The following is a 22,806-nucleotide window of genomic DNA, read 5'->3' as shown; positions in this document are numbered from 1 at the left end:
TTTAGTTTTTTTTTTTTTCAATTCGTTAGTTCGTGGTGTTTGTTTTAATAGAATTCATTGGATTCCTTCTTGCTACTGCACCTACATTTGAGAAGATAAGGATTGGTAGCTTCAAAGATCTAGGAGATGATGAAGGTTGATGGCCGATTGATGAATTAGTCATCTATTGGAGGAAGTGATGGAATGTACCAAGGTGTCTACTTAAGTAGCAATCGAATACTATGAGATGTGAGTTGGTGGATTTTGGAAACTAAGAGCAATGGGTTCTACTGCGTTAACCCACATCCCTTCTCTTTGCTTAAATAGAATAAAAATACAAAGTGTTTCATGTTGATGGTTATTATTGTTGGGTTTGGTATGTCTAGTTTTTTGTGGGTCCATATACTTAAAAGTGAACATATTTGTAATTGGAACAAGTTTTGGGTCAAATACTTGTACAATGGTAGAATTATAATTGTATGGGAACTAAGGTTTTGGGTTTCTCTATAAATAATCTTTGTGGGATAACATAATAAAAGAAAGACAAGCAAAGGGTAACACTTTGTAAGGTGTGAGAGTGGTGAGATTTTCAAGAAATAGTGGAGTCTCTTTTTCTTATGTGGATGTAGGCAATCTTACCAAACCACATTAAGTTCATTGTGGTTTTGAGTGTGTTTTGCTTGTGTTCTTTGTCGTAGTTGTGCATCCGTCCCCAACAAGTAGTTCTAGATAAATACTTGATTTCAATTGGATAATTCATTTGTAGTTGATTATTTCCTTTACTTTAAATGATCTACAATTTCCATAAATACTAAACTAAAATAGTGTCAATTTCTTATGCGCAACATTAGTTAGGTTTGGCTTGAGTGCTTGACTACTTTGATGGTGAAAAAAAAACAAACAAACAAACAAACTAGTTACCAAGCAGTCACTGTGAATGGGGAGAGGAGACAAGGAGCTAAAGGGGATTCAAAGTCTTTAGACCCATATCACTTTGGTCCAAAAGATTCAGAGTCTCCAAATCCATTTTAAGTTGAAAAGCTTCCTAATTTATGGTGGAATCTCACTTGACAACCCACAGTCAGCTACATCTACTTGGACTAAATGGGAAAGATAACCAATCTCCATCTGAATACCTATTATCTTTCAAAGGTTATATATTATTTTGCCAATGATTCTATAATATCCTCAAAGGATTCTATATTATCTTCCACTGATTCTACACATCCCATTCTTTTGTTTTTTTCAAATAAAGGACCAAACTTTTATTAGAAAATGAAGATTGTAATACACACACTGAAGCACCTTAAGCATTCATCACTGCAACAATAGTTGCCCCACATACACCAAATCTCACTAGTTCCAAAAGAACTAGCTTATAAGAACGATACACAAAGTATACCATGCAACCATTAGAACTTGATCGTGGAAGTTCTAAAGCATCCCAACGCATCTCCTTTAAAAGAACCTTACCTAAAAGGTTCTCCAATTGAATCTCAAAAAATTATAAACTTCGAAAAGTTGAGACAACAAGAAGGAAGAGTAATAAAACAAGACTATAGCTAAAAGATCTAAACCAAAAGTTTCTCGATTAGAACTTCAAGGAAATATGATCGCGAAATGTGGAATGGAATTTATATAGGAAATTCGTCAACATTTTCCATATGAGTTCGTGACATTTAGTAGGTTTGCATTGGTCCCTTTAAAGGTCTTAAATGATAAATTGTACTCTAGCTAAAATAAGGTAAATGTATTTATTAGATATGAAAGAGATTACTTCTTTCGTTTCTAAAGCTTGCACATGCGTTGGCTGACGAAAGTGCTAAGGTTGCATCTTTTATCCCAGAAGAGACCAGAAAAATTCCACATGATAGCACCATTGCCATCTCTTATGACCCCACCATAACTTGAATTCCCAGAATTGCATTCCCTACTCCAAAATTTATGCATGCATCACACTACGTGGGATCTTCACTTGTTTATGAGGGTTGCATGGTAATTTCATACATAGTTATCTTTCAAAAACTTTCAAGGACACACCAAAATGAGTAGCGAAAAGCACAGACATCACAAGAATATATCAAATTGGCAAAGACATCCTAAGATGTCTCTTAAATTTGCACGATAGTAACTCCGCTAGTCAATTCCATTAATTTATAGATAAATAATCTTAAAATTCCTAAATTGCCCTTACTGTCCTGAGTTTACTGTAGGTTCTACCAAAAGGATCTTCCCAAATTTATTATAATTTGATAAACTCCAAAAATTCTTCTGGTTTTTACTTCATTACTTTTGTTTCTTGAGTTGACGTAGTGAAGGAGTTTGTAAAATTTCACAATATCTTTTTGATCCACTGTATCTTAATTTGATGGGAATAAGTATTTAAAAATTAAGAATAATATTTTTATTATTTTTAAGGAGTAATTATTGAGAAAATAAAGAAAACTTACAACAATATTTCTAAAATTTATTTGATATTTGACCACAATTTTTGCTATCCATTATATTTTATTTATTTAGGGAGTAAATTATCAATAAAATGAAAAGCATGAGGATAGGTAACAAAATAGAGGAGTAAATTATTAAAAAAATATATTTAAATAAAGTAGAGGACTAAAATTGTAGGAGTAACTTCGTTAAAAATCTTTTAAAAATACCTGAATAGTGTTTACAAGATTTTAGGAGTAAATTATTAAGAAAAAAACTTTAAAATGATATTTTGGGTAGTTAATGTCAACTTCTTCTTTTTTAGGAAGGAATGAAAAACATTAAAATAGTTAGTATGTAAATATTCTCAAAAAAGAAAAAGTAAATAATTTCAAAATTAAACCCATCAAGGTAAAACTTTGACACAATCTTATGAAGTACGTAAATCTTTTTAAATAGAGTAGATCAATGAATTTTTTCCAAAGTGTAGGTAAGGAGTAAAGAGCAATATCGTAAAGTCATATAGCACATTAAGGACAATTTAGAACTTATGAGATTTTCTAACCATGACTTTACAGAATTTTCTAATGGTGTATTCTATTGTGCAAATTTAAGATAGGAAAAATATTTTCATAGAAAATATCGTCATGACTGACCGTTGTCTTTTTGAACAAAAGATCAAAGATGTGATAACATTTTTGCTTGTATGAATAACCAATAAAAATTATAGGGGAAGCCCTTTTATCAAATTTATGTAATATAGTAATGTTCTTAGCAAAACACAAACAACTAAACACACACATATAAGAAAAAGTTGGGATTTTGTTAAACAATGCTTCATAAGCTATCCTACCATGGAGCACAGCGGGTGGGAAGATGATTTATGATGTTACAAGCAATTAGAACACAAACCCCCTCCTCATAACCCCCCCCCCCCCAAAAAAAATAATTTTCCAATGGCAAATTAACTTTGAAATATAAAGCTCGTGCAATGTTCAGTAAATACCGGTGTTTGGATTCTACAACTCCATTTTATTGGGGGGGGGGGGTGTTTACAACTGGAATGGTGGAGAACACCACAAGAGGCCAAAAATTAATTGATGAGTGCATTAAAAAAAATCAATTTCATTATCAGAATAAAGGCATTTTATATGGGTGTTAGTTGGTTTGAACCATAGTAAAGAATTGAAGAATGAGATGATTCACCTTAGTTATTGAAGCCATTAAATAAATCCAAGTGCTTCGTGAGTAATCATCAATTACTTAAAAAATAATGGTGCCAGCCATAGATGTTAAGCGATGTGGATCCCAAACATCAAGATGTAGTCTTGTGTACTTTGTCAAAGGAAATGATAGTCTTGTATGATTAGCCAAAGAACATATAGTACAAGTACATTTATTTGATAATAAAACGTTAGAATCCAAATGTTTAAAAGAAGAGGTTAAATTGAGACTAGGGTGGTCTAATCACCAATGCGAAATGTTGAAATGTCTACCATGTACAGTAAAGACAACAAAAGGTGGAGGGAAAGGTAAGTCCAGGTAATAGAAATGACCAAAACATTTACTCGCTGCAATAGTCTTCGTTGATTGTTGGTCTTGAAATACACAAGATGTAGAAGTAAATGTGACAGAACAATTGGCCCCCGCTTGTGAAAACCACTGGAGATCCTCTGCTGCAAGCACTATTAGGAAGTTGATTTTCAAAACATATATCTCACATTTGGATGGACTATGATCTCTGCAGATAGACTTCCAAATCCAGATCTCCTGACTAGATTTGAAAGGCTATATGCAAAGATGTAAACTCAAAACTCTCCTTTCTTCCTCATAAAACTTTAGTTCATTCCCAAGGAGTAAACATATTGTTGTTACCCTAGGGCTTGAACAATCCCTTTTGACCTTGCTAGCTAGGGTTTCCTAGCCGAGACATTCCTCCAAACCCCCTCCTCTTCCTCTCCTTTGGTCTCTTCCCTCCCTTTGTGTATTTTTAATCACCCAAAGGAAAATTTTACTAAATACACAAATAAAGATGACGTAAGTAATTAATTGCAGAGGAAACAAAAAGAGTATATGGAAGAAGCATAGATTGGTAATGGCTTCCATGCATCACTCCCTATTGAATCACATAGCTCATCAAGAAAGCTTCAAGCTAACACTCATACAAGATGCTGAACTACATATTTCAATGGTTACTTGCCATGTTTTAATCCTCAGTGCATCTCAGTATTTGAATAAACACTATCAACCAATGCATCATACACATAATCACTTAAATTTGATTTCCTCAAACTTCCATAAGTGGGAACCAAAGATTTCTAATTCATCGCCATCATGTCTAATGAGTTGAGTTTGAGAGGATTAAAAACATAAAAGGGAAGGGGTGTTGGGTGTGGCAGACAGAGTTGGTGGAGATTTTCACATAGACATAGGTGGATTTCTTTTGGAGGCACCAAGGGAGAACCATGAAGTGGTGGAGACTTCCAGATCACAGAGGAGGTAAGTTTCTTTCAGGAAGCGCTAAGGTAGAGCTGCCTTAGCGAGGTATCAGATCAGATTAGGCAGGACATATTGTTACATACCTTCTGTGGAACCTCTGCATATGTAGCCGTTGAAGCTCTGGCTCACAATGCTATTGAGTATTTGGTTATGGGGAATGATTTTGTTCGTTTTAATGGCTGGTTATCTTCCTTTTCATGATCAGAACATTATGCAAATGTATAAAAAAATCTATTAAAAAAGAAGAAGAATGGAAAGCCAATGACCTTTCTCCTGATGTTGATCTAGGTTTATTGGTGACTTTACAAATTTCTATTTTGTTTAATGTTTGATCATTTTTCTTCTGTCAATCTCCTTCTATTAACAACTTTACTAATGGATCTCAGAAAATCCTACAAAGTTGACTGAACCCATCATTGAGCATCATAGTAGCAGCGCCATAGGGGGATTAGGGCTGATTCACATTCGGTTGAAGAAGGTGGGTGAAGAGAGTATCTCTTCACCTCTTCATCTATCTCTTAAAATAAGTCAAAATTAGATTTATGAATGAAGGATAAAATGGATTTTATGTACTACCAGTTAACAGACACTTAACACGGTTAGAAGTGTGGGCCCGAATGTGGGCTGGATTAAAATCAATTTGGATGTCGCTTTTTGTGATGGTCAGCTTATGGGTGGCATTGGTTTTGTTGGGCGTGATCATAATGGGTTTATTCTCTTTGCAATTTCTGATTTTAGTAGAATGTGTTCGGCTATAAAAGGTGAACTAGAAGCTATGAAAGAGGGCCTTCTATTTGCAATTCAATCTGGTTACAAGTTTGTGATGCTAGAATCGGACTCCTTGTTAGCCATCTCTATGTTGCAAGCTGGTGGCTCTGATATCCTTTCTATCTCCCCTATTGCGGATGAGATTTTAGCTCTTTCTATGCCCCCTCTTGTTGTTTCTTTTTCTTGGATTTCTCGCTCCTTTAACTTGGTTGCGGATGCTTTGGCCCGTGGTGGTCTTTCTTCTGGTTCTAGGTGTTTCTGGCCTGTGAGCTTTCTCTGGCTCCTGGATTTGTTGTCCAGGAGTTGGGCGGTTGTAACCGTACTTTGTCTTAATAAAGAGTGGTTTACCGAAGAAAAAAAAAAAAAAAAAAAAAAAAAAAAAAAAAACAGTTCGAAGTGAAGGAGACAATAGCAAATTCATAAAGTGTAGGATTTGATAAGTAATTAAACGATAGTATGGTGGGCAACAGTAATTATTGTTATTTTTTATTATTTCGTATGTTTTGATGCACTACCAGCCAGCCAAGTAGTAAAGTCGTGGAACTGCTTAAACCCTAGCGGCTTTCATTTCTCCGTCTGATCTAAAACCCCATAAGCCCTCTCCCTCCTCCCATTAGGAGTTTCCAAGTTTCAGAGGTACAGGCACGTTGCTCTGCTTGTTTTACGAGTGAATTTCTCTCTGAAAACATATAGACGACGCGTTTTTTGTGTATTCTTCAGATATTATATCTTTCTGTTGTTCGTTTATAGTTTTGATTTAGATTGCCCTGTTCTTGTTCCCAAAATTTGATTCCTTAAGCTCCTTGTATGGTTTGAATGCATGTTATCACTCTGTTGTTTTTTTTGTTTTAATTTTATTGACTTAATGTTGTTTCTTTTTTCTTGTATATTCTTCCTGAATTAGGTATCCATGTTAACCTCGCGGAGCTCATATAAATTTAATCTCATAGTTAGATTGTCTGATCCACATTTGATGCACTTGCGGCTTCAAAAGAGTGGCCGCAACATCTGATCATGATTTTAGTATGGTTCTACATATTTAAGGGGAAACCCTGCAATCGATTGTGCGTTTTAATTAGTTTGGTCTCCCTCTCACTCATATGCAGCTATGTTTGTTATTTTGGTTTTGAAGCGGCTGGACAATTGTTTGCTTAATATCTGTGAGCAGTTCCCTTCCCCCTCTCATTATTTTGGGTGGTGGATTTGGTCGTGTATGAGAGAGAGATTTTTTCATGGGTGTCCCTTTTATGTTTGGGTATATTTTGTTTGGTTCTGGAAGGATTGGGAAGATGTAATAAACAGAAATGTGCTTAGAGATATGTCTCTCTATATTTGTATAACATAGGAGTTTGAAACTGGATTGATAATGTATATGTGCATTGTGATTTGGTGCCATTATGCCCTTGGAATAGAAAGACAAAGCAGACTCATGCTGTGACACTGAGTTTGGAGCATCTTGTTGCACCCAAAAACCCCCCTTTTCTCTTCGGTCTGGCACAGATGAGGGATGTGTAACTTCTGCTTTGAATGGTTTGAATTGGTTTCTGACTTCGGACAGAGTTGAGCTTATGTGAGGAACCTTCTTGGGGCATAATATATTCAGTAACTTTTCTTATTATGGGTCGAACCGAGTCATTTTTCTTTTCTTCTTATTCTTGTTACATGATTTTTGAAGACATAAAGGATATATTATTGGCGAATATGATAATCTCTTGACATGTAATACAACTTGAGGATTCTAAGATATTCTTTCTCTAGAAACAAATTGGATTAATGCATTGAGGTTGAATTTGCTTCAAAGTCTTTTGTTGGAAGTTGGTTTTAAACTCAAAGAGATGGTACATGTCAATTTATCTGTTTTGCACTTTGGATGGCTGCTGCTGTTCTGGAGCCCTCTAGCTTTTTTGTTGTGAAGTTAAAATAGTTTCCTCTTGCTACAGCCTTGAGAAGACCGGTTTTTAAAAATCACAAATCAAAATGGCAATGTCTAGTAGATTTGCGGGTCTTCTGAGGCAGAGCATGTCACAAACTGTTACGTCTAATGGGCAACTTCCAGTGACATCTATGCTGAATGCTGTCCGATTTGTTTCCACAAAACTCTTTATTGGAGGTATATACTGAAGTTTGTGTTTTTTTTGGCTGAATGAACATGTACGTAGATCAAAGGAATAGGATATTGATGGTGGTTGACTCTTTTTTTGGTTAGGTCTTAGTTTTGGAACTGATGATCAGTCTCTTAAAGAAGCATTTTCCAGCCATGGTACCGTGACTGAAGGTGAACTATTTCTGTTTTAGTGTCAGTTACATGTTAATTAAGTTGAATCACAGTATATAGAATTGCATACATGCTGAATAAAACTGAAATGGTTTTGCCTTTAAATTTTTTCCTTATTTTCCTCGGAAGAATTTAAATAGCCGGTAGGTTCTTTATCCTTCTGAGTTTGAAGATTATTTCTTGGTGAGGTTAAGACAATAGCTGAGATGTATTCATTTTCGCTTGGTGTTATAATGCAGCAAGAGTTATTGCGGATAGAGATACTGGGAGGTCAAGAGGGTTTGGATTTATCAGCTTTGCTGATAGTGAATCTGCCAACTCAGCATTATCCATGGATGGCCAGGTTTGTGTGAGAAAGGGATATTTTACTAATAGATTTACTTGAACACTTTCCAGTACAGTGAATTTGCTTGCCAATAGAGCATTTGCTTACTCCGAATGACCATCTTACCAGGAACTAGATGGGCGAAACATTCGTGTGAGTTTTGCTAATGAGAGGCCTAGTGCACCCCGTGGTGGTGGTTTTGGTGGTGGCTTTGGTGACGGTTATCGTGGGGATAGAGGTTTTGGTGGTGGTGCTGCTGAAGGGTCTGGTGGGTTCTAAGAGTTCATCAGTCTGATGCTCTGTAACATGGCATCTCTGCCTGCAATTCTGGTTTTGGATAGGTTAGGCTGTTTGTGTTTCTTTCTTCTATTTGATGAACTGTATCTGGATTGTACTAAGTCTATAATTGCAGAGTTAATTGTTGGTGAATGCGGCTGGGTCAGTCGTGCTAAGTGGTAACCTATGGTTCTGTTATAGTGGAACGCTTTTTGGGCCTGACGTAGGCTCAGTAGCAGAATTACAAAAAAAATTTAGAATTTAGTGAATTTGATTGACAGATGCAAATCATCATTTTAGAATTTAGTGAATTTGATTGACAGATGCAAATCATCATTTCTTGTGCATACACAGGGACTAGCTTGTTGAGAAAACTATTCATACATGAAACAAATGAGAGAAAATTGATTCAATTAAAATTCAGTTTGAAGGCTATACCAATCACTACAACTTTTTTTAAGTTAAGCTTCTGAATATTGAGGTTTCAAGTTTCAACTAGGTTGGATTGGTTTCAGGTTGACAGTGTAATGTAAGGCTAAAATGAAGGATGACCGAACCCTAGGACAGAACTAGAAGTCTTAGGGATATGGCCAAATCAGATTGTAGAGGCTAGGTCAGGATTGAATGGAGGACAACAATAGTTCACACAGCAGCAGCTTCAGCACATATTTGAACAAGAGAAGAAAAGTGAAGGAGGTGTTCCACTTCTCTGACCTAGGTTACTTAATCTTAGGTGTTTAGCTCTCAGCAGCAAGGCTTTCACCCTTCTTATAGCTGAAGCAAAGAGACAAAATAAATTCAAAGCAAAGTTTCATTAATAAGTTATCAAAATCCGTGAAATTTTTGCTTATCTAGTTAATGTTCTCAGCAGCGAAAAAATAGACTACTTAGGCCCTATGGCTTGAGGGATTGGTTCAATATGTATATTAGTGGGCAGTGCGTCAGTTTTGTAGCAATGCAGGAGATATCTATGTTAGATTGGGAGCTTCAACATGCCAATTTCATGATCCAATGGCTTGCATTGTGAGTTATATCACCAAGAAGGAAATGAAATGAAAGGATTTTGTAAAAAATGTTAAATGTGAGTTATATTTTATTGTTACATTTTTTTACAAAATTTCACTTATTTTGTAGGGTTTTAAAAAGGCTTGAGGTGAAAAAGTTAGCATGCTACCGCACCTTTCTATCAGCTTTCCCACCCCATGAACCAAACAAACCATAATTTTGGGATTTCATGGAAAATTTTGTTTTTTTAAACATTTACTCAACCTACCGTTATTCCAGCAAACAAACGGTGTCTTAGTGAAAGATTTGTAGGATCACCTTTGTCAGCTCCTATATTCACGAATGAAGCCCAAAGGCATGAGGTAAACCATGAACGCGTTAAGTTTGTGTGCAAGCGGAGGGAGTCTGTAACCCTGAGCTTGTCATGAAGAAGAAGAAACTGTTGCTTGGGAAGTCTTTTAGTGAAGATATCCGCAACATGATCAATGGTAGAATTATAGCAAACAACCAATTGCTTGGAAGCAATTGAGTCACGAACGAAGTGATAATCAATCTCAAGTGAAAGACTAAAGTGAATAGATTTCAATAATAAATGATAGTGCAATACAGTCCTATATCTATATAAACTTAGGGATGAAAACTCATCTACACACAACAGGTGTCAATATCCAAGTAATAATAAAAATTTAAAGATTTGGACTACATAGTAGGAAGCCAATTTTGTGGTAAAAGAAACTAGTTTTTGTTTAGTTTTGTTAAAGAAACCTTGGGTGGTTACTTTTGTAAAGAGAAACCTAAAACTAGTTAATCATGTAATTTTTCCTTAAAAGATGCCGGGGGAGTAGTAGGCAATCCGGACTCCCAAAAGAAAATGTAATCTAAGGTTACTAGGGTATCTAGGTTCTAGCTTAGTTTGTCGTGCCTATTGGCTATAAAGCTCGCCATGGGCCAAAGTTGGTATCTATTAAGGATCAAATATCTAAGTTGGGCTGACCATGGTTCGGGCCGACCAACATCCAATCTGATGAGCCGGATAGGTATATTTAAAGAGCAGTTTGCTCATAATGGATAGTTATGGAGACCAGTCATCAAGAACGACCAAAGTTCTATTCACAACAAATCACCGAACAAATAAGGCCAAGAGATAAGCCCAAGAGATTCTCCGGATAAGAGAGTCCGAAATGAACTCACCAACAGGTGCTTGTTCATGTTTCTATGCAGTCATTGCCGCTTAAATGGTTCTCATGAAGGGGTGGTTGGGATTAAGGTTGCAATGAAGAAAAGAAACAAAATATTTTAAATAGTAGTGAAGCTGGAAAGTAGTCTGTCCAAAACAGCAGATTGCTTTCCAGCTTCCCTATGGTTTCTTTTTTTCTTGTGGGGTTGGGCAGGGATTGGGGGCTTCGTATAATTGAATAAAGAACTTCTTTACACAAGGGCTCTAATTGTTGAATGAGATTCTAGGAAGGGTTAATAAAAATGTAATAAGATCTTAGTGAAACAATTAAACAAATATTTCATGGCAGCGGTAATAAACTAATTTTAGTTGTCCCTCATCTTTTTGTTGTAGCTATGTTAATAATATTTCCTTTCTTTGCTGCTTGGATCACTGTGTTCTTTGTATCAGCATCTCAACATCCAATGTGAACGATGTTGGAAGTTCTTATCTGAAGTTCAACAATACAAATTGCAGCTGTGGGAACCTGGCTGGAGTCAGAATTTCAACATCAGCCCGACATCCTAATAGGTTATATCAAGGATGTGCATCATTTTCGAGGGGATGTAGTTTTTTTCAATGGTGTGAACCAATAGGAGAAATGCCAACAACCACTCCTTCATGTGGGATGGAAACAATACGAGATGACCCACTAGTTAGGGAACTGTTGAAGTCCCAAAAAAGGGGAATGAAAATGTATGGAGAATATAGAGAAGGATGTAGTGTTAATTAGACATGTACTGATAGGAGTATTTGTATTAGGTGGTGTACTTCTATTTCTATTGGGTTCATCTGCTTAGTTATATCTTTTTGCGAACTGATATAATAAATGCTTTGATGTCTTTATTATTTGTTAGCCCCTTTAGTAATTGTTGTTCATACTACTATATTGTTAGTAACTTGTATGGTTTAATCATATATTATTTGTATGAATTTAGTAGTTTTTTTTTTCCCGGTACAAAGGCGCTTTTTATATATAGGGATAGGGATATTACATATGCCGCCGGTAGGAGTTGAACCCATGACCTTTCCACTAAGAAGTCAGGTTCCTAACCATCCTACTACTCCTCCATTGGCATGAATTTAGTAGCTTTTGCAAAATGTCATTGTCATCCAATCAAATTTAGTAGTTTTGGCAAAAAAAAAAAAAAAAAATAATAATAATAATAAAAATAGTTGGAGCCAAGAGAATACGAGACTTTTTATAGAAATAATGGTTGAAAAGGTCAAGGCTTCAAATAGAACAACATCCACATTCAATAAAGTTGGGTGGAGAAATATTTTGGAGAAATTTAGAAGCAAGTCAAACTTAAATTTTGAAATGAAGCAGTTGACAAACAAGTTTAACAATGTAAGGTAGCAATATCCTAGTTTAAAAAGGTTACTGGAAACTTTGAGATTTGGGTGCAACCCTATCAACAAAACTGCCACTGTTGATGGTGAGTCCTTATGAGAAATTCATATCAAGGTAATTTGAGCTATATTTTTAAATATATTTTAAACAGTTGGATCATTGGATTATGTGTACTTATTTGTACAATATTTACAACAGGTTAATCCAAGTTGGGCTAAGTTTAAGAGGCATGGCCTTCCTAAGTGGGAAGAATTGTGTAAGATCTTTGGAGACACATATGCTATTGGTGAAGAAGCGATTAGTCCAGACATTGCACTGCAATCTTCAATGGACTTGAGCAGGGATAATGATGAGTATGTGGGTGATGACAGCTTAGGTGAAGATGAAATTAACATCTTTTCTAAAGGCAATCTTGAGGTGTCACCCATCCCTCAGCTTCGTATATCCAATGGACCCGTCCTTCCTACTGAAAGGCATAAGAAGACTCCAAATACAAAGAGAAGGAAGAAAAAGAGCCCATGCCCAGGATTTAGCAATTCAAGTGCAATTCAGTCCTTCTCAAAAATAAGTTTGGCAAAGTGGGACAATTATCTAACTCAAAGAAGTGCAACATCTAGTGATACTAATGATTTCAGTATTGCTAATGCCATAAGTATTCTTATGAAAATGAATTTGGTACCTCCACGTTAGGCAAGACAATCTTACATGTGAAGTTGGATCCGACATTTAGAGAAGTGCTGATATCTTCCCACCCCCCAAGTCAAGCATATTTTTCTGAATTCTATAATTACCACTATCCATTAGTATCCAACCACCCCAGTGACCTTACTCAAGCTTGAACAATTTGTGTTTTCAGGATGATATTATATGCAGTTGGTCTGTATAAGAATGTTTGGATGTATATATTTTTTTTGTTTTTTGGGTTATGGATTGTATGGATTATATATGCCTATGGATTCGGGGTGATATTATATGCTTTTAAATAGGGTATGTACCCTCCTACTTTGGATGTGCATTGGATGCAACTTATGTGTGTTTTTTAATAGGTTACCATTGGATTATAAAACTTTGGATTTGCATAGTATGCATTATGTTCATCTTTTTAATAGGGTATGGATTATAAACTCTTAAGTATGGATTGTATGGAATGTTATGAATTAATGATGGGTGTTATCTCTTTTTTTTATTTGAATAGGATTCATGTGATTATTTTCAAGGACTATATTCATAATATGGATACATCTAGTGATTCAGATGAAGAGATTTTCATGGAGTTTTTAGGTTCGGAGATGCTACTGATAGATCAACCACAAGTGACCCGTGTCCCTGAGCCAATACTAGATAGTAAACTCATGGGGATCGGAACGTGTTAGAGAAATCTTAGAGGGACATGTAGATTGCGTCTACGAGAAATTCAAGATGGAGCAACACATGTTCTATAGCCTAGAGTCTAAAATGCGACATCAAGGGTGGTTAGATGATACTAGGTACATTCATGTTGATGAACAACTTGGCATATTTTTGTGATTAGTTGGTCGTGACTTTAGATATAGGGATGTCGCGGAAGATTTCCAACGTTCGCCAAAGACAATCACAAGAGTATTCAAGAGAGTGTTAAATGCTTTTGTAATGTTAAGCAAAGAAAACATCAAGCCTCCTAACCTTGATGCAATTCCAAATGAGATTCTCACAAATCCAAAACATTTTCCTTACTTTAAGGTATGATACACGTTTTCATTATTGGAATACAATATTAAACGTTTATACTCTATGTTTTTCATCGACATCTATTAATGAGTTGGAAAATGTTCATTATATTAGTATTGTACTGGTGCAATTGATGATAGTCATGTGCATGTAGTGGTATGGGCTAAAAGACAAGTACCATTTCGTGGAAGGAACAAATCACCACACAAAATTCATGTGTGCGTGTTCATTTGACATCAAATTCATGTTTGTCTATTCTGGCTGGGAAGGTTTTGCAAATGATTGCAGAGTTTTTTGACAAGAGATTACAAACCCCAGTTAAAATTTTTTTCAACCTCCTCCGGATAAATTTAATACAACTACTTCATCGATTCTTTTTAACCCTTCATCGGATCTAAACTGATGGGACTAACTTTTATTATCTTAATTTGTTGTAGGTAAGTATTATATGGTTGACTCCGGATACCCGACTATGACTGGATTCATGACACCATTCAAGGGCAATAGGTATCATTTACGAGATTTTAGGGGGAGAGGCTGAGGGCCAAGGATTGCAGTTGAACTTTTCAACCACAGGCACTCTTCGGTAAGGAATATTATAGAAAGGTGTTTTGGGTGCCTAAAGAGCAGGTTTCCAATTTTTGTTAAAATGCGTCACGGGTTTAAATTATGTACTCAAGCTAGAATTGTCATTGCTTGTTGTGCTATTCATAACCATATCCGCGACGAGCAAGTTGCTAACAAAAAATTTCAAGAGTCTGGAGACCCACATTGGATACCTAAAGAAGTCATAACGGACCTTTATGTTCCCCTTAAAAACACCCAAAATGAAACAAGACAAATGGAAGAGCAAAGGAAGACAATTGCAAATCAATTGGCAGCAAGAGCTAGACTCCCACCAATCACTTGAAATATTATAATCTCACATGATTTTATGTGAGCAATTGTATATCAACTCATGTGTATTTACCTTTTTTTAATTATTTCGTTAAAAAAAAAAGGGTGCCCATTTTGTACCATGATTCTGTGCATACCATACAAGATTCTATGCCAATTTTACCAAAGAAACGTGCCCATTTATATCCAATCATACAAGGTTTTAGTACAAATTCTATGTCAAATTTGCCCAATTTGGCATAGAAGCATAAAAAGTGGATTATGTGCCGAATTGGAAAATTTGGCACAGAATCATTACCATACAACCCCTTAATGAGCATTTTAGCTCAGCAAGTAAAAGCATACCTAAATCATACATATAGTAGCAAGAACCATATGAAAGACATTAATTACAATGGGAGTCTAGTTTATGAGAAGAATAATATAGAATGATACAAGTAGGAGTATTTCTAATGCGATTGAAAGTAAGCTTCTTGTCCCTATCATTCATTTTTCTTATTTTCTGGTTCTTGATGTGAGCCTTACATTTTACATGGCACCCTGATATGAAGGGTGAAAAGAAGTATCTATACTTTTTGAACTGATAATTGTCTTCTTCTTCTTATCCTTCTTTCATGCATGAATTCCTTTATCTTGGTTTATGCCGGAATGGATCTGATTTCATAAGCATTCCCTTCTTGTATTAGAATGAATTGTCGTCATACTAAAAAGGGGTTGAGACTTTCCACATCATTCACTCACCTCTTCCTCCTACCAACTGCCCTTACAAGTTTCCTTAAGCAACTCAAGCCATAATGTATCTCGTGGCAACAATATGCCCTCTTGATGTATCAGAATGTATCACCATCACACAAAGGAGAGTTTAAGTTCCTTTGCTTTATTAGGGTTGATTTTCCTCTTTCATTTCACAATTGGTTTTTAGCTCTAAGGTAGTGCTACAATCATCCAATCCCATTCTTTACTCTTTAGTCCTAGGTGCATATTACATGAGGTACTTTTCAAGGTTCCTCGATAGATTCATATTACTTCTAGTCTATAAACATAATAGTGTCATTACCGTTCTATTAGCATAACCGTATTATAAACATGTCATACCATTATCATATCCATGTCACTTTATTTCATGTAACTATGCAATTTCCCTTTTATAAACATACTCATACCCTTTCCCATTCCATAAACATAACTATGTCATGTCATCTCCATATCATACACACAAACATGTCATTTACTTTCTTGCATCATAAGTACGTATTTATTAAAACTAATCATCTTAGCATAAAGTCATACATCACAAGAGGTTCAATGCTACCCAATTATGCATATAGTTAGGGGTAAGAACTTAATTACCTGTTTCTCTAGAGCATATTCTTTCTTCCTATAAATTGTTCACAATCTGGTTAGTACCTAATTCAATGATTGAACAATGTTACTATATCTTATTGTAGAATTACTCGTTTCATTGTACATTCTTACTTTAAAAGTTTTGGTCCATATCGTATTCCCAAATTTAGGGCTTTTGTTTATAGAGAATCACTAGACCTAATTATGCCCGAATTTCCCAATTTTGAATATGGAATGGAGGGGTTCCTAGTCTGGATTGCCTAATTTCGAGTAATCTTTCGAAATTCAATTAGGGTTTTGCACAACAACCCTTATCCTCATAATCTGTATAACCTAAGCTAAATCAGCACATACTTTTTTTTTTTGGGTTGCCAACCCCGGTTCCCAAGGCTTTGCCTTGACTAATCCGGTGTTCGACCCGGGTCGCACACCTGGCTGTGGTGGGTGAGTCTCCCAGCGGGGATTTTTTGCATCCACAAGGTTTCGATACCGGAACCTTGCTTAAGTGGACCAAGCTGCTTACTATCAGCACATACTTTTAACATATGTACCTTCAGATTTCGATAGGAATCTAACATGGTTACTATCATATCTCACAAATCAATTTCACACATGGTTTCTTGAATTATAACATGGGAGAATAATAAACAAAACTAAAGAGAAGATGGACATAGTTGTACCCATGGTTCATTGTGTCGGCGATATATCTCCGTGTCGCTGGGGGGCGACACGACTCCCCCCAGCGACACGATATTTACCATATGTCGGCAATATATCGCCCTGTGTAGGCGATATATCGCCCTGTGTCGGCGATATATCGCTACATCTTGAATATATAACAGCCTTTCATTTGAAGCATGAGCCATACTCAACATAATTGTATAATGAATTGTAAACTTTAGTAGATCTCTTTACTAATTGTGTATTTGTGTTCTCTTTGCATATTTACATTAGTTTATATGAATTTTCCAAACTTTCAGTTTTGCCCGCATATAGCCGGACATGTGCCAATTATAAACTTTAGGTTAGGTGATGTTTTAAGTCAAAATAGCACTCCCAATGTATTTATTGATCTCAAATTAGGTTACATGTCAAATTTCAGGTCAAAATGATCTGAAATACCCTTCGAAACAAGGGTTCGATTTTTCGCCGTGTCGCCAGGGTCCGACACGGCGACATGGAGCGACATGTCGGACCTTGGTTGTACTCAAGGAGAATAACCTTCATGGATCCAAAACTAGCTCCTCTTATCCTCTTCTCCTTTTCTCTTCTCTTTCTCCCGTTCCTATCTCTTCTATGTTATCCAAATTCTATCTCCTCTCTCTTAATTTTCCCTTTTATATCATCTTTTTTTGTATTCATAATACTGAAACTCCTTAGAACCTGTGCATTTTAGTAACATTATTTTCTTTTGCTTTAAAACAAATGACCTTTCATCAAAAAGAAAAGCTTAAGTTAGAAAAATTTATTTGTGGATCCTCTTAGTGAGACCTAAACTTTTGTTAGTGCAATAAATTATGTCTAGGTTCCAAACCAACTAACACCGTCTTCAATCATTAACTTCATTGAAAATTTAAATCTAAAATGACTGAAGTAACGCTAAATATGATATGATTAAAATACCCCTATAACAATTGTTATCAATCATATAGAAGGGTGAAGGAATTATACCGTCACTTGTCTTCTTCCTTCACTCGTCTTCTACCTTCACTTTGCTCGAGCCATTATTAGAAACATCACTGGAAACCAATAGATACTGTATCTACTATATACATAATATATACTATATATATACTATTTAATATATCCTTGGGTAATGGGTTTTTAATTTCAGGCTTCCACTTATAGGTTTGTAAGCCCACTTCAATTTCTTACATGGGATATACTTGGTGATCCAATTTTTGGTACTTTCGGTTAAGAAAATTATAGCGACCATTTCCTCACTTATGGTTCAGTCTATTCATTGTATATAGGCACACGAACGAAATTCTGGGTCGACCTAAATTACATATGGGGTTCATCTTCATTTCATTTTATTATTCAATTTCCTTTTCACTTCCTCAACACTTTAGGCATGTCAGTATCCTTGTGACCGGGGCCAAGATATCACAATTGGTGTTGGGCTCAAAATCATTATTTGATGTTCTTATATATTGTCGGTTTATTGTAAGGGAATGGAATATTATATTTTAAATATCAATACCTACCTCATTGGGATGACTTCCCTATTCAAGTGAATTGGGGTTTCGCTTGCTTGTTTAGTCATCCATCAGTGGTTTCCCCAGGTTGATTAACCGGTTCATTAACTGAAAATTCAATTTGTTTACATTAGACTAGAATCTTGGGATGTGGGTGATATATTAATCTGGTGTATTTTCTAAGAGGAAGAACCCATTTGGAAGAGGAACAACATGTCAGAGTCTTATGTTTTTGTTTAGTTTTTGTAAATAATTCATCATTTGATGATCTTGCATTGTAAAGAAAACCCAAATCAATGTCATTCCCAACATGAATATTGACTCCTACACAGCTGAGATCTAACTCCATTTGTTTCAAGACATTAAAAGACAGAATAAACATATGATTTCTGTTAGAAGCTAGTTCAGCAACACCAATAACAAGTAACAGGATGAAGAATTTATTCAATCAGACGCAGAATAGTTTCTGAGACATCAAATATAACTCATAATGCTGTAGCATTTGGCCATGAGTAGAACCTCGTATAAGGACCATCTCTAAATAAGCTTGTATATATACCATCTTGCTTCACCTTTTTGAAATGAAGATTTGATTTATCAGACATATCCCATGCTGTAAAGACTTTACAACCCCCTTGCACATTGTTTCCCCAGTGAAAATTGCACCAGAACAGCGTTGTCAAACTGAAGTTTATATTGAAACTCCAACTGAACTCTTCGCCATACCACTTTAGCTGCTCTCCAAGATCATCGTCTTTCGATTTGCAATGGAGATGCAGACCCATTGTAGGACCAGGACCCAAGTCGTTGATGATGATCACCTGTAATCTACCTTGTACAAGACATGAAGGCCTTGACAAGAACAAGGCAATCATGAGAGAGAAGACAACAAACTTCTTCATGCTGTTCACCATTATTCTCCTCCTGGGTACTTGGTTTGCAGATGGTGCTAGCTAGTGACTGATTTGTGTTTTATTTATAGAAGACAAACCTTAATTTTGATATCTGTATTCAATTCCTTTTGCTCTATTTCCATTTTATCTCCCATGCAAAAACTTACCATTTCTCATCTGTATGTGAGGAATATTCTGATTCGATTCACATCTGATCCTGGTTAGACCATGCTTATCAAATGTTTGGCTTGTTTCCAGCTCTGGTTCATTATTTTTCCTTCTATGTTATACTGTTTTGGGTTGGGAAAACCCACTTGAACCATAGGGGCTTGATTTCGTAGTGATTCAACCATATTCTGGGGATATATTTTCCATGAGAATATACGAAAGATATTCCATTTTTCAAACTAGGAAACTCATTAAGGGTTGAAAATGTATTTAGTCATGCATTAATAACCTCATTCTATTCTGTGATGAATGCGTATTAAACACAAGGTAGAAAATTCAAATTGGAAGAGACGTGCGGGGCTAGATTGGAGAGCCAAGAGTCAGTTCTCCTAAAGGCTTTGTTGTGATGGTTCAATTTTTTGAACCTTGTTGCCCTTGTTTAGCTAATTATGAGTATTTGAGCACGGGCCAGTTATGGACCTTGTGTGATGAAGGTAATGAAGGTATGCTTGGTGTTGCTTGCTTGACCAAGAGCCCCCAATTTAAACACTTCGAAGTTCAAGCATTGTTTCTGTTGTTCCATTGGCCTAAAATGAAGGTGTTGTCATTGTTGGCAACTTAAGTGGGTTTTGATCTTGTTGGCAACTTAAGTGGGTTTTGATATAGTACAGCAACACACAAAAAGGTTCCGAGAGAAAGAATCCAATTCAAATAAAGAAAACTCAAGAATCCCGTTTTTGAGGGTCTCTGTCCAGTTTTGATCAACCTCTTCATCGGATGGTCATCCAGTGTCCGATTGAGCCGATTTTTGGAGGAAAGCTACTTCTTGATCTTCAAATCCAACGGTGGGATTTTTCATTGGAGATCTCTAAGTTAGTCCGATTGGTACGTCAAAACACTCCTTGTTTAAGTCAGATAGGAACTCTGAGTTTGATTCAAACTCTGAGTCCAATTTTGATCAACCTCTTCATCGGATGGTCATCCAGTGTCCGATTGAGCCGATTTTTGGAGGAGAGCTTCACGACTTCTTGATCTTCAAATCCAACGGTGGGATTGTTCATTGGAGATCTAGAAGTTAGTCCGATTTGTACGTTAAAACACTCCTTGTTTAAGTCAGATAGGAACTCTGAGTTTGATTCAAACTCTGAGTTAAATTAATCTATAAAAGGAGAGCAAACTCCAGCAAAAGAGAACGTTTTGAGGAGCTTGGGAATAGCGTGGAGGTCGAACCAGAAGACGTTGGTTGGCTATGGAGATCTGAAGCATGGGAATAAGAAGTCTTTTGTTTTGCTGAACAAGAAAGAAAGTGAAAGAGAAGAAAAGAGAAGCAGCAGAAGAAAAGAAGGGAACATGGTTGTATGGTTTTTTAAAGAAAGAGGTAACCCGTATTCACAAGTGATTGTCTATTATTTTCGAGGTTATGTTTAGTGATGAAGAATCTATCTCATGAATGTAATTTGGGGAACTTGAATTATTGGTTAACATTGTGACCTAGCAAGTTGGAGCTTGTCTAGGGGGTTGGGGTTGGTGCCCTTGTCTGAATTGCATTTTAGACTATAGCAGGTATTGGTGTTCCTGGACTGTTGTAGCATTCAAAATAATGTGACCTAGCAAGTTGGAGCTTGTCTAGGGGGTTGGGGTTGGTGCCCTTGTCTGAATTGCATTTTAGACTATAACAGGGATTGGTGTTCCTGGACTGTTGTAGCAGTCAAAATATCTAAGAGTGTATTGAGTAATATACGAAACCCTAGGTAGGGTATTATTCCGTGGATGTAGGCAATTTGGCCGAACCACGTAAACTCTGGTGCATTGCGTTTTTGTTTATTTTTCTTTGTTGCACATATTGGAGTGCCTTGATTGCAGAGTGGTGGTACACTGTCTGGTAGACCCAGCCACATTGTGGTGAATTTTTGAAGACACTGATTCACCCCCCCCCCTCTCAGTGTCAATCTGGGAACAACAATTGGTATCAGAGCCAAGTTCCCGTGAAGAGAAGTGTAACCACTTCGGGATTTGATCAAAGAGTTTGTAAGAATGGCCACAAGTGAAGGCAGCTCCAAAGACTTTGGGAAATTTTCTATTTTTGATGGTACAGGATATGTTTTTTGGAAAAGAAGAATGCAGATATACATTGGATCTCTAGGGTATGATGTATGGCGATTACAGTGATTAATGGCTATGAGGAATCGGTAGCTCCGCTTATAGACAATGAGGCAAAAAAGGCTTATGCACACAATCTCAGGGCATTAAATGCTATCATGTCTGGGCTGAATGAAGAAGTCATGGCTAAAGTAATGGACTGTGATACGACTAAAGAAGTCTGGGGACAAAGTTGATAAGCATCTATGAAGGGGACATCAAAGTTAAGAAAGCCAAACTGCAAATCTTCAGAGCACAATTTGAAAGTCTTAAGATGACTGAAGAAGAAGACATAGACAGCTACATGGTCAAAGTAAATGAGGTTGTAAACTCCATCAGAGGAGTTGGAGAAAAAATTGAAAATTCTGTGATATGTCAGAAGATTCTCCGATCTGTGCTTCCCAAATATGACTCCAAAGTCTCGGCCATTGAAGAAGCCAAAGACTTGGATACAATCACTATTGATGAAGTATATGGAACACTTAAAACCTATGAGATGAGAACTGAAAAGGGCAAGTTCACGAGAAGGAAGCAGCATTCAAAGCAATGAAAAAGCTAAGGGTCATAGAAGAAAAAGAATCTGAAGACTCTGATGATGAACTTATAGCTTACTTAGCTAGAAAGTTTAAGAAAAGAACAGGTAAACACAAGGGAAAAGCACCTTTTAAGTGTTTCAGTTGTGGTGGAATAGGATACTTTGCCTCTAAATGTCCTAAGAGAGGAAACATAGATGAAGAGGAAGATGAAGAGGAAGAGAGAAATGATTTGAAGGGAAAGAAAAAAAATTCTTACCAAAGAAAAAGAAAAGCCATTTCAAAAGGAGAAGTCTTTTGACTAAGAATGAATGTTACTCCTCTGAAGAAGAATCAGATGAAGACAATGACTCAACTGATGAGGTTTTATTTATGGCTATTGAAGATGATGATAATGAAGACACTGAAGGTGAAATTGATTATGTTGGTGAGTTGTACTCTACCTTGCTTGATCTCAAAAAGGAAAGGAAGAAAAATAGAGAAATGAAGAATCAACTTGAAAATTCTGAGACAACAATCAAGGAGTTGACTGTCACAATTAGTGAATTGGAACATGTTATAAATGACTCATCATCTTACCTCTCTCTCAAGTGTGAAGAGTGTGAAGAACTTGAGAAAGAAGTTGGAAGGTTAAGATCAAAACTTGAAGGAGAACAAAAGAAGAGTTATTTAGAAGCTACCACATCATCCACTCCAGTTACATTGAACTTTAAGGACAAGACAGTTGAAAATCAAGTGACAGGGACTACTCACTTTACTTCTACTTGGGGAAGAGATAATGTACTAGATGAGATCTTGAGTGT

General features: G+C 36.2%; 2 protein-coding genes across 4 annotated transcripts; one reads left to right on the top strand and one right to left on the bottom strand.

Annotated features, from left to right (window-relative positions):
* Positions 1–6,207: 6,207 nt before the first annotated feature.
* On the top strand, positions 6,208–9,201 carry LOC149018842 (glycine-rich RNA-binding protein 4, mitochondrial-like). Of its 3 annotated transcripts, XR_016173196.1 has the most exons (6): positions 6,208–6,309; positions 7,614–7,783; positions 7,880–7,948; positions 8,188–8,291; positions 8,403–8,711; positions 9,163–9,201. XR_016173196.1 is itself a non-coding variant. In XM_089154436.1 (5 exons), the coding sequence occupies exons 2-5, from the start codon at positions 7,651–7,653 to the stop codon at positions 8,550–8,552; spliced, it is 456 nt and encodes a 151-aa protein (XP_089010562.1). In that variant the 5' UTR covers positions 6,208–6,309; positions 7,614–7,650; the 3' UTR covers positions 8,553–8,829. The 3 variants fall into 3 exon arrangements, 2 of the variants coding, with proteins under 2 accessions (XP_089010562.1, XP_089010563.1); XM_089154436.1 differs by lacking the exon at positions 9,163–9,201 and having other exon boundaries at positions 8,403–8,829; XM_089154437.1 differs by lacking the exon at positions 9,163–9,201 and having other exon boundaries at positions 6,209–6,315; positions 8,403–8,829.
* A 9,554-nt stretch (positions 9,202–18,755) lies between these two features.
* Positions 18,756–19,184, bottom strand: LOC149018841 (S-protein homolog 29-like). The gene has a single exon (XM_089153988.1). The coding sequence runs from the start codon at positions 19,182–19,184 to the stop codon at positions 18,756–18,758; it is 429 nt and encodes a 142-aa protein (XP_089010114.1).
* Between the last annotated feature and the right edge of the window lie 3,622 nt (positions 19,185–22,806).

The sequence above is a fragment of the Hakea prostrata genome, chromosome 4 (genome assembly GCF_041222555.1).
Source record: "Hakea prostrata isolate BN-2017 chromosome 4, UWA_Hpros_2, whole genome shotgun sequence".
Taxonomy (NCBI): Eukaryota; Viridiplantae; Streptophyta; class Magnoliopsida; order Proteales; family Proteaceae; genus Hakea; species Hakea prostrata.
This window is presented reverse-complemented; position numbering and strand designations above follow the sequence as displayed.

Bases quoted from the DNA above. Each gene is read 5' to 3' on its own strand.
- LOC149018841 (XM_089153988.1), bottom strand. From the start codon at position 19,184: ATGGTGAACAGCATGAAGAAGTTTGTTGTCTTCTCTCTCATGATTGCC.
- LOC149018842 (XM_089154436.1), top strand. From the start codon at position 7,651: ATGGCAATGTCTAGTAGATTTGCGGGTCTTCTGAGGCAGAGCATGTCA. The intron at 7,784-7,879 runs GTATATACTGAA...TTTTTTGGTTAG, and splicing joins CACAAAACTCTTTATTGGAG to GTCTTAGTTTTGGAACTGAT. The intron at 7,949-8,187 runs GTGAACTATTTC...GTTATAATGCAG, and splicing joins CCATGGTACCGTGACTGAAG to CAAGAGTTATTGCGGATAGA.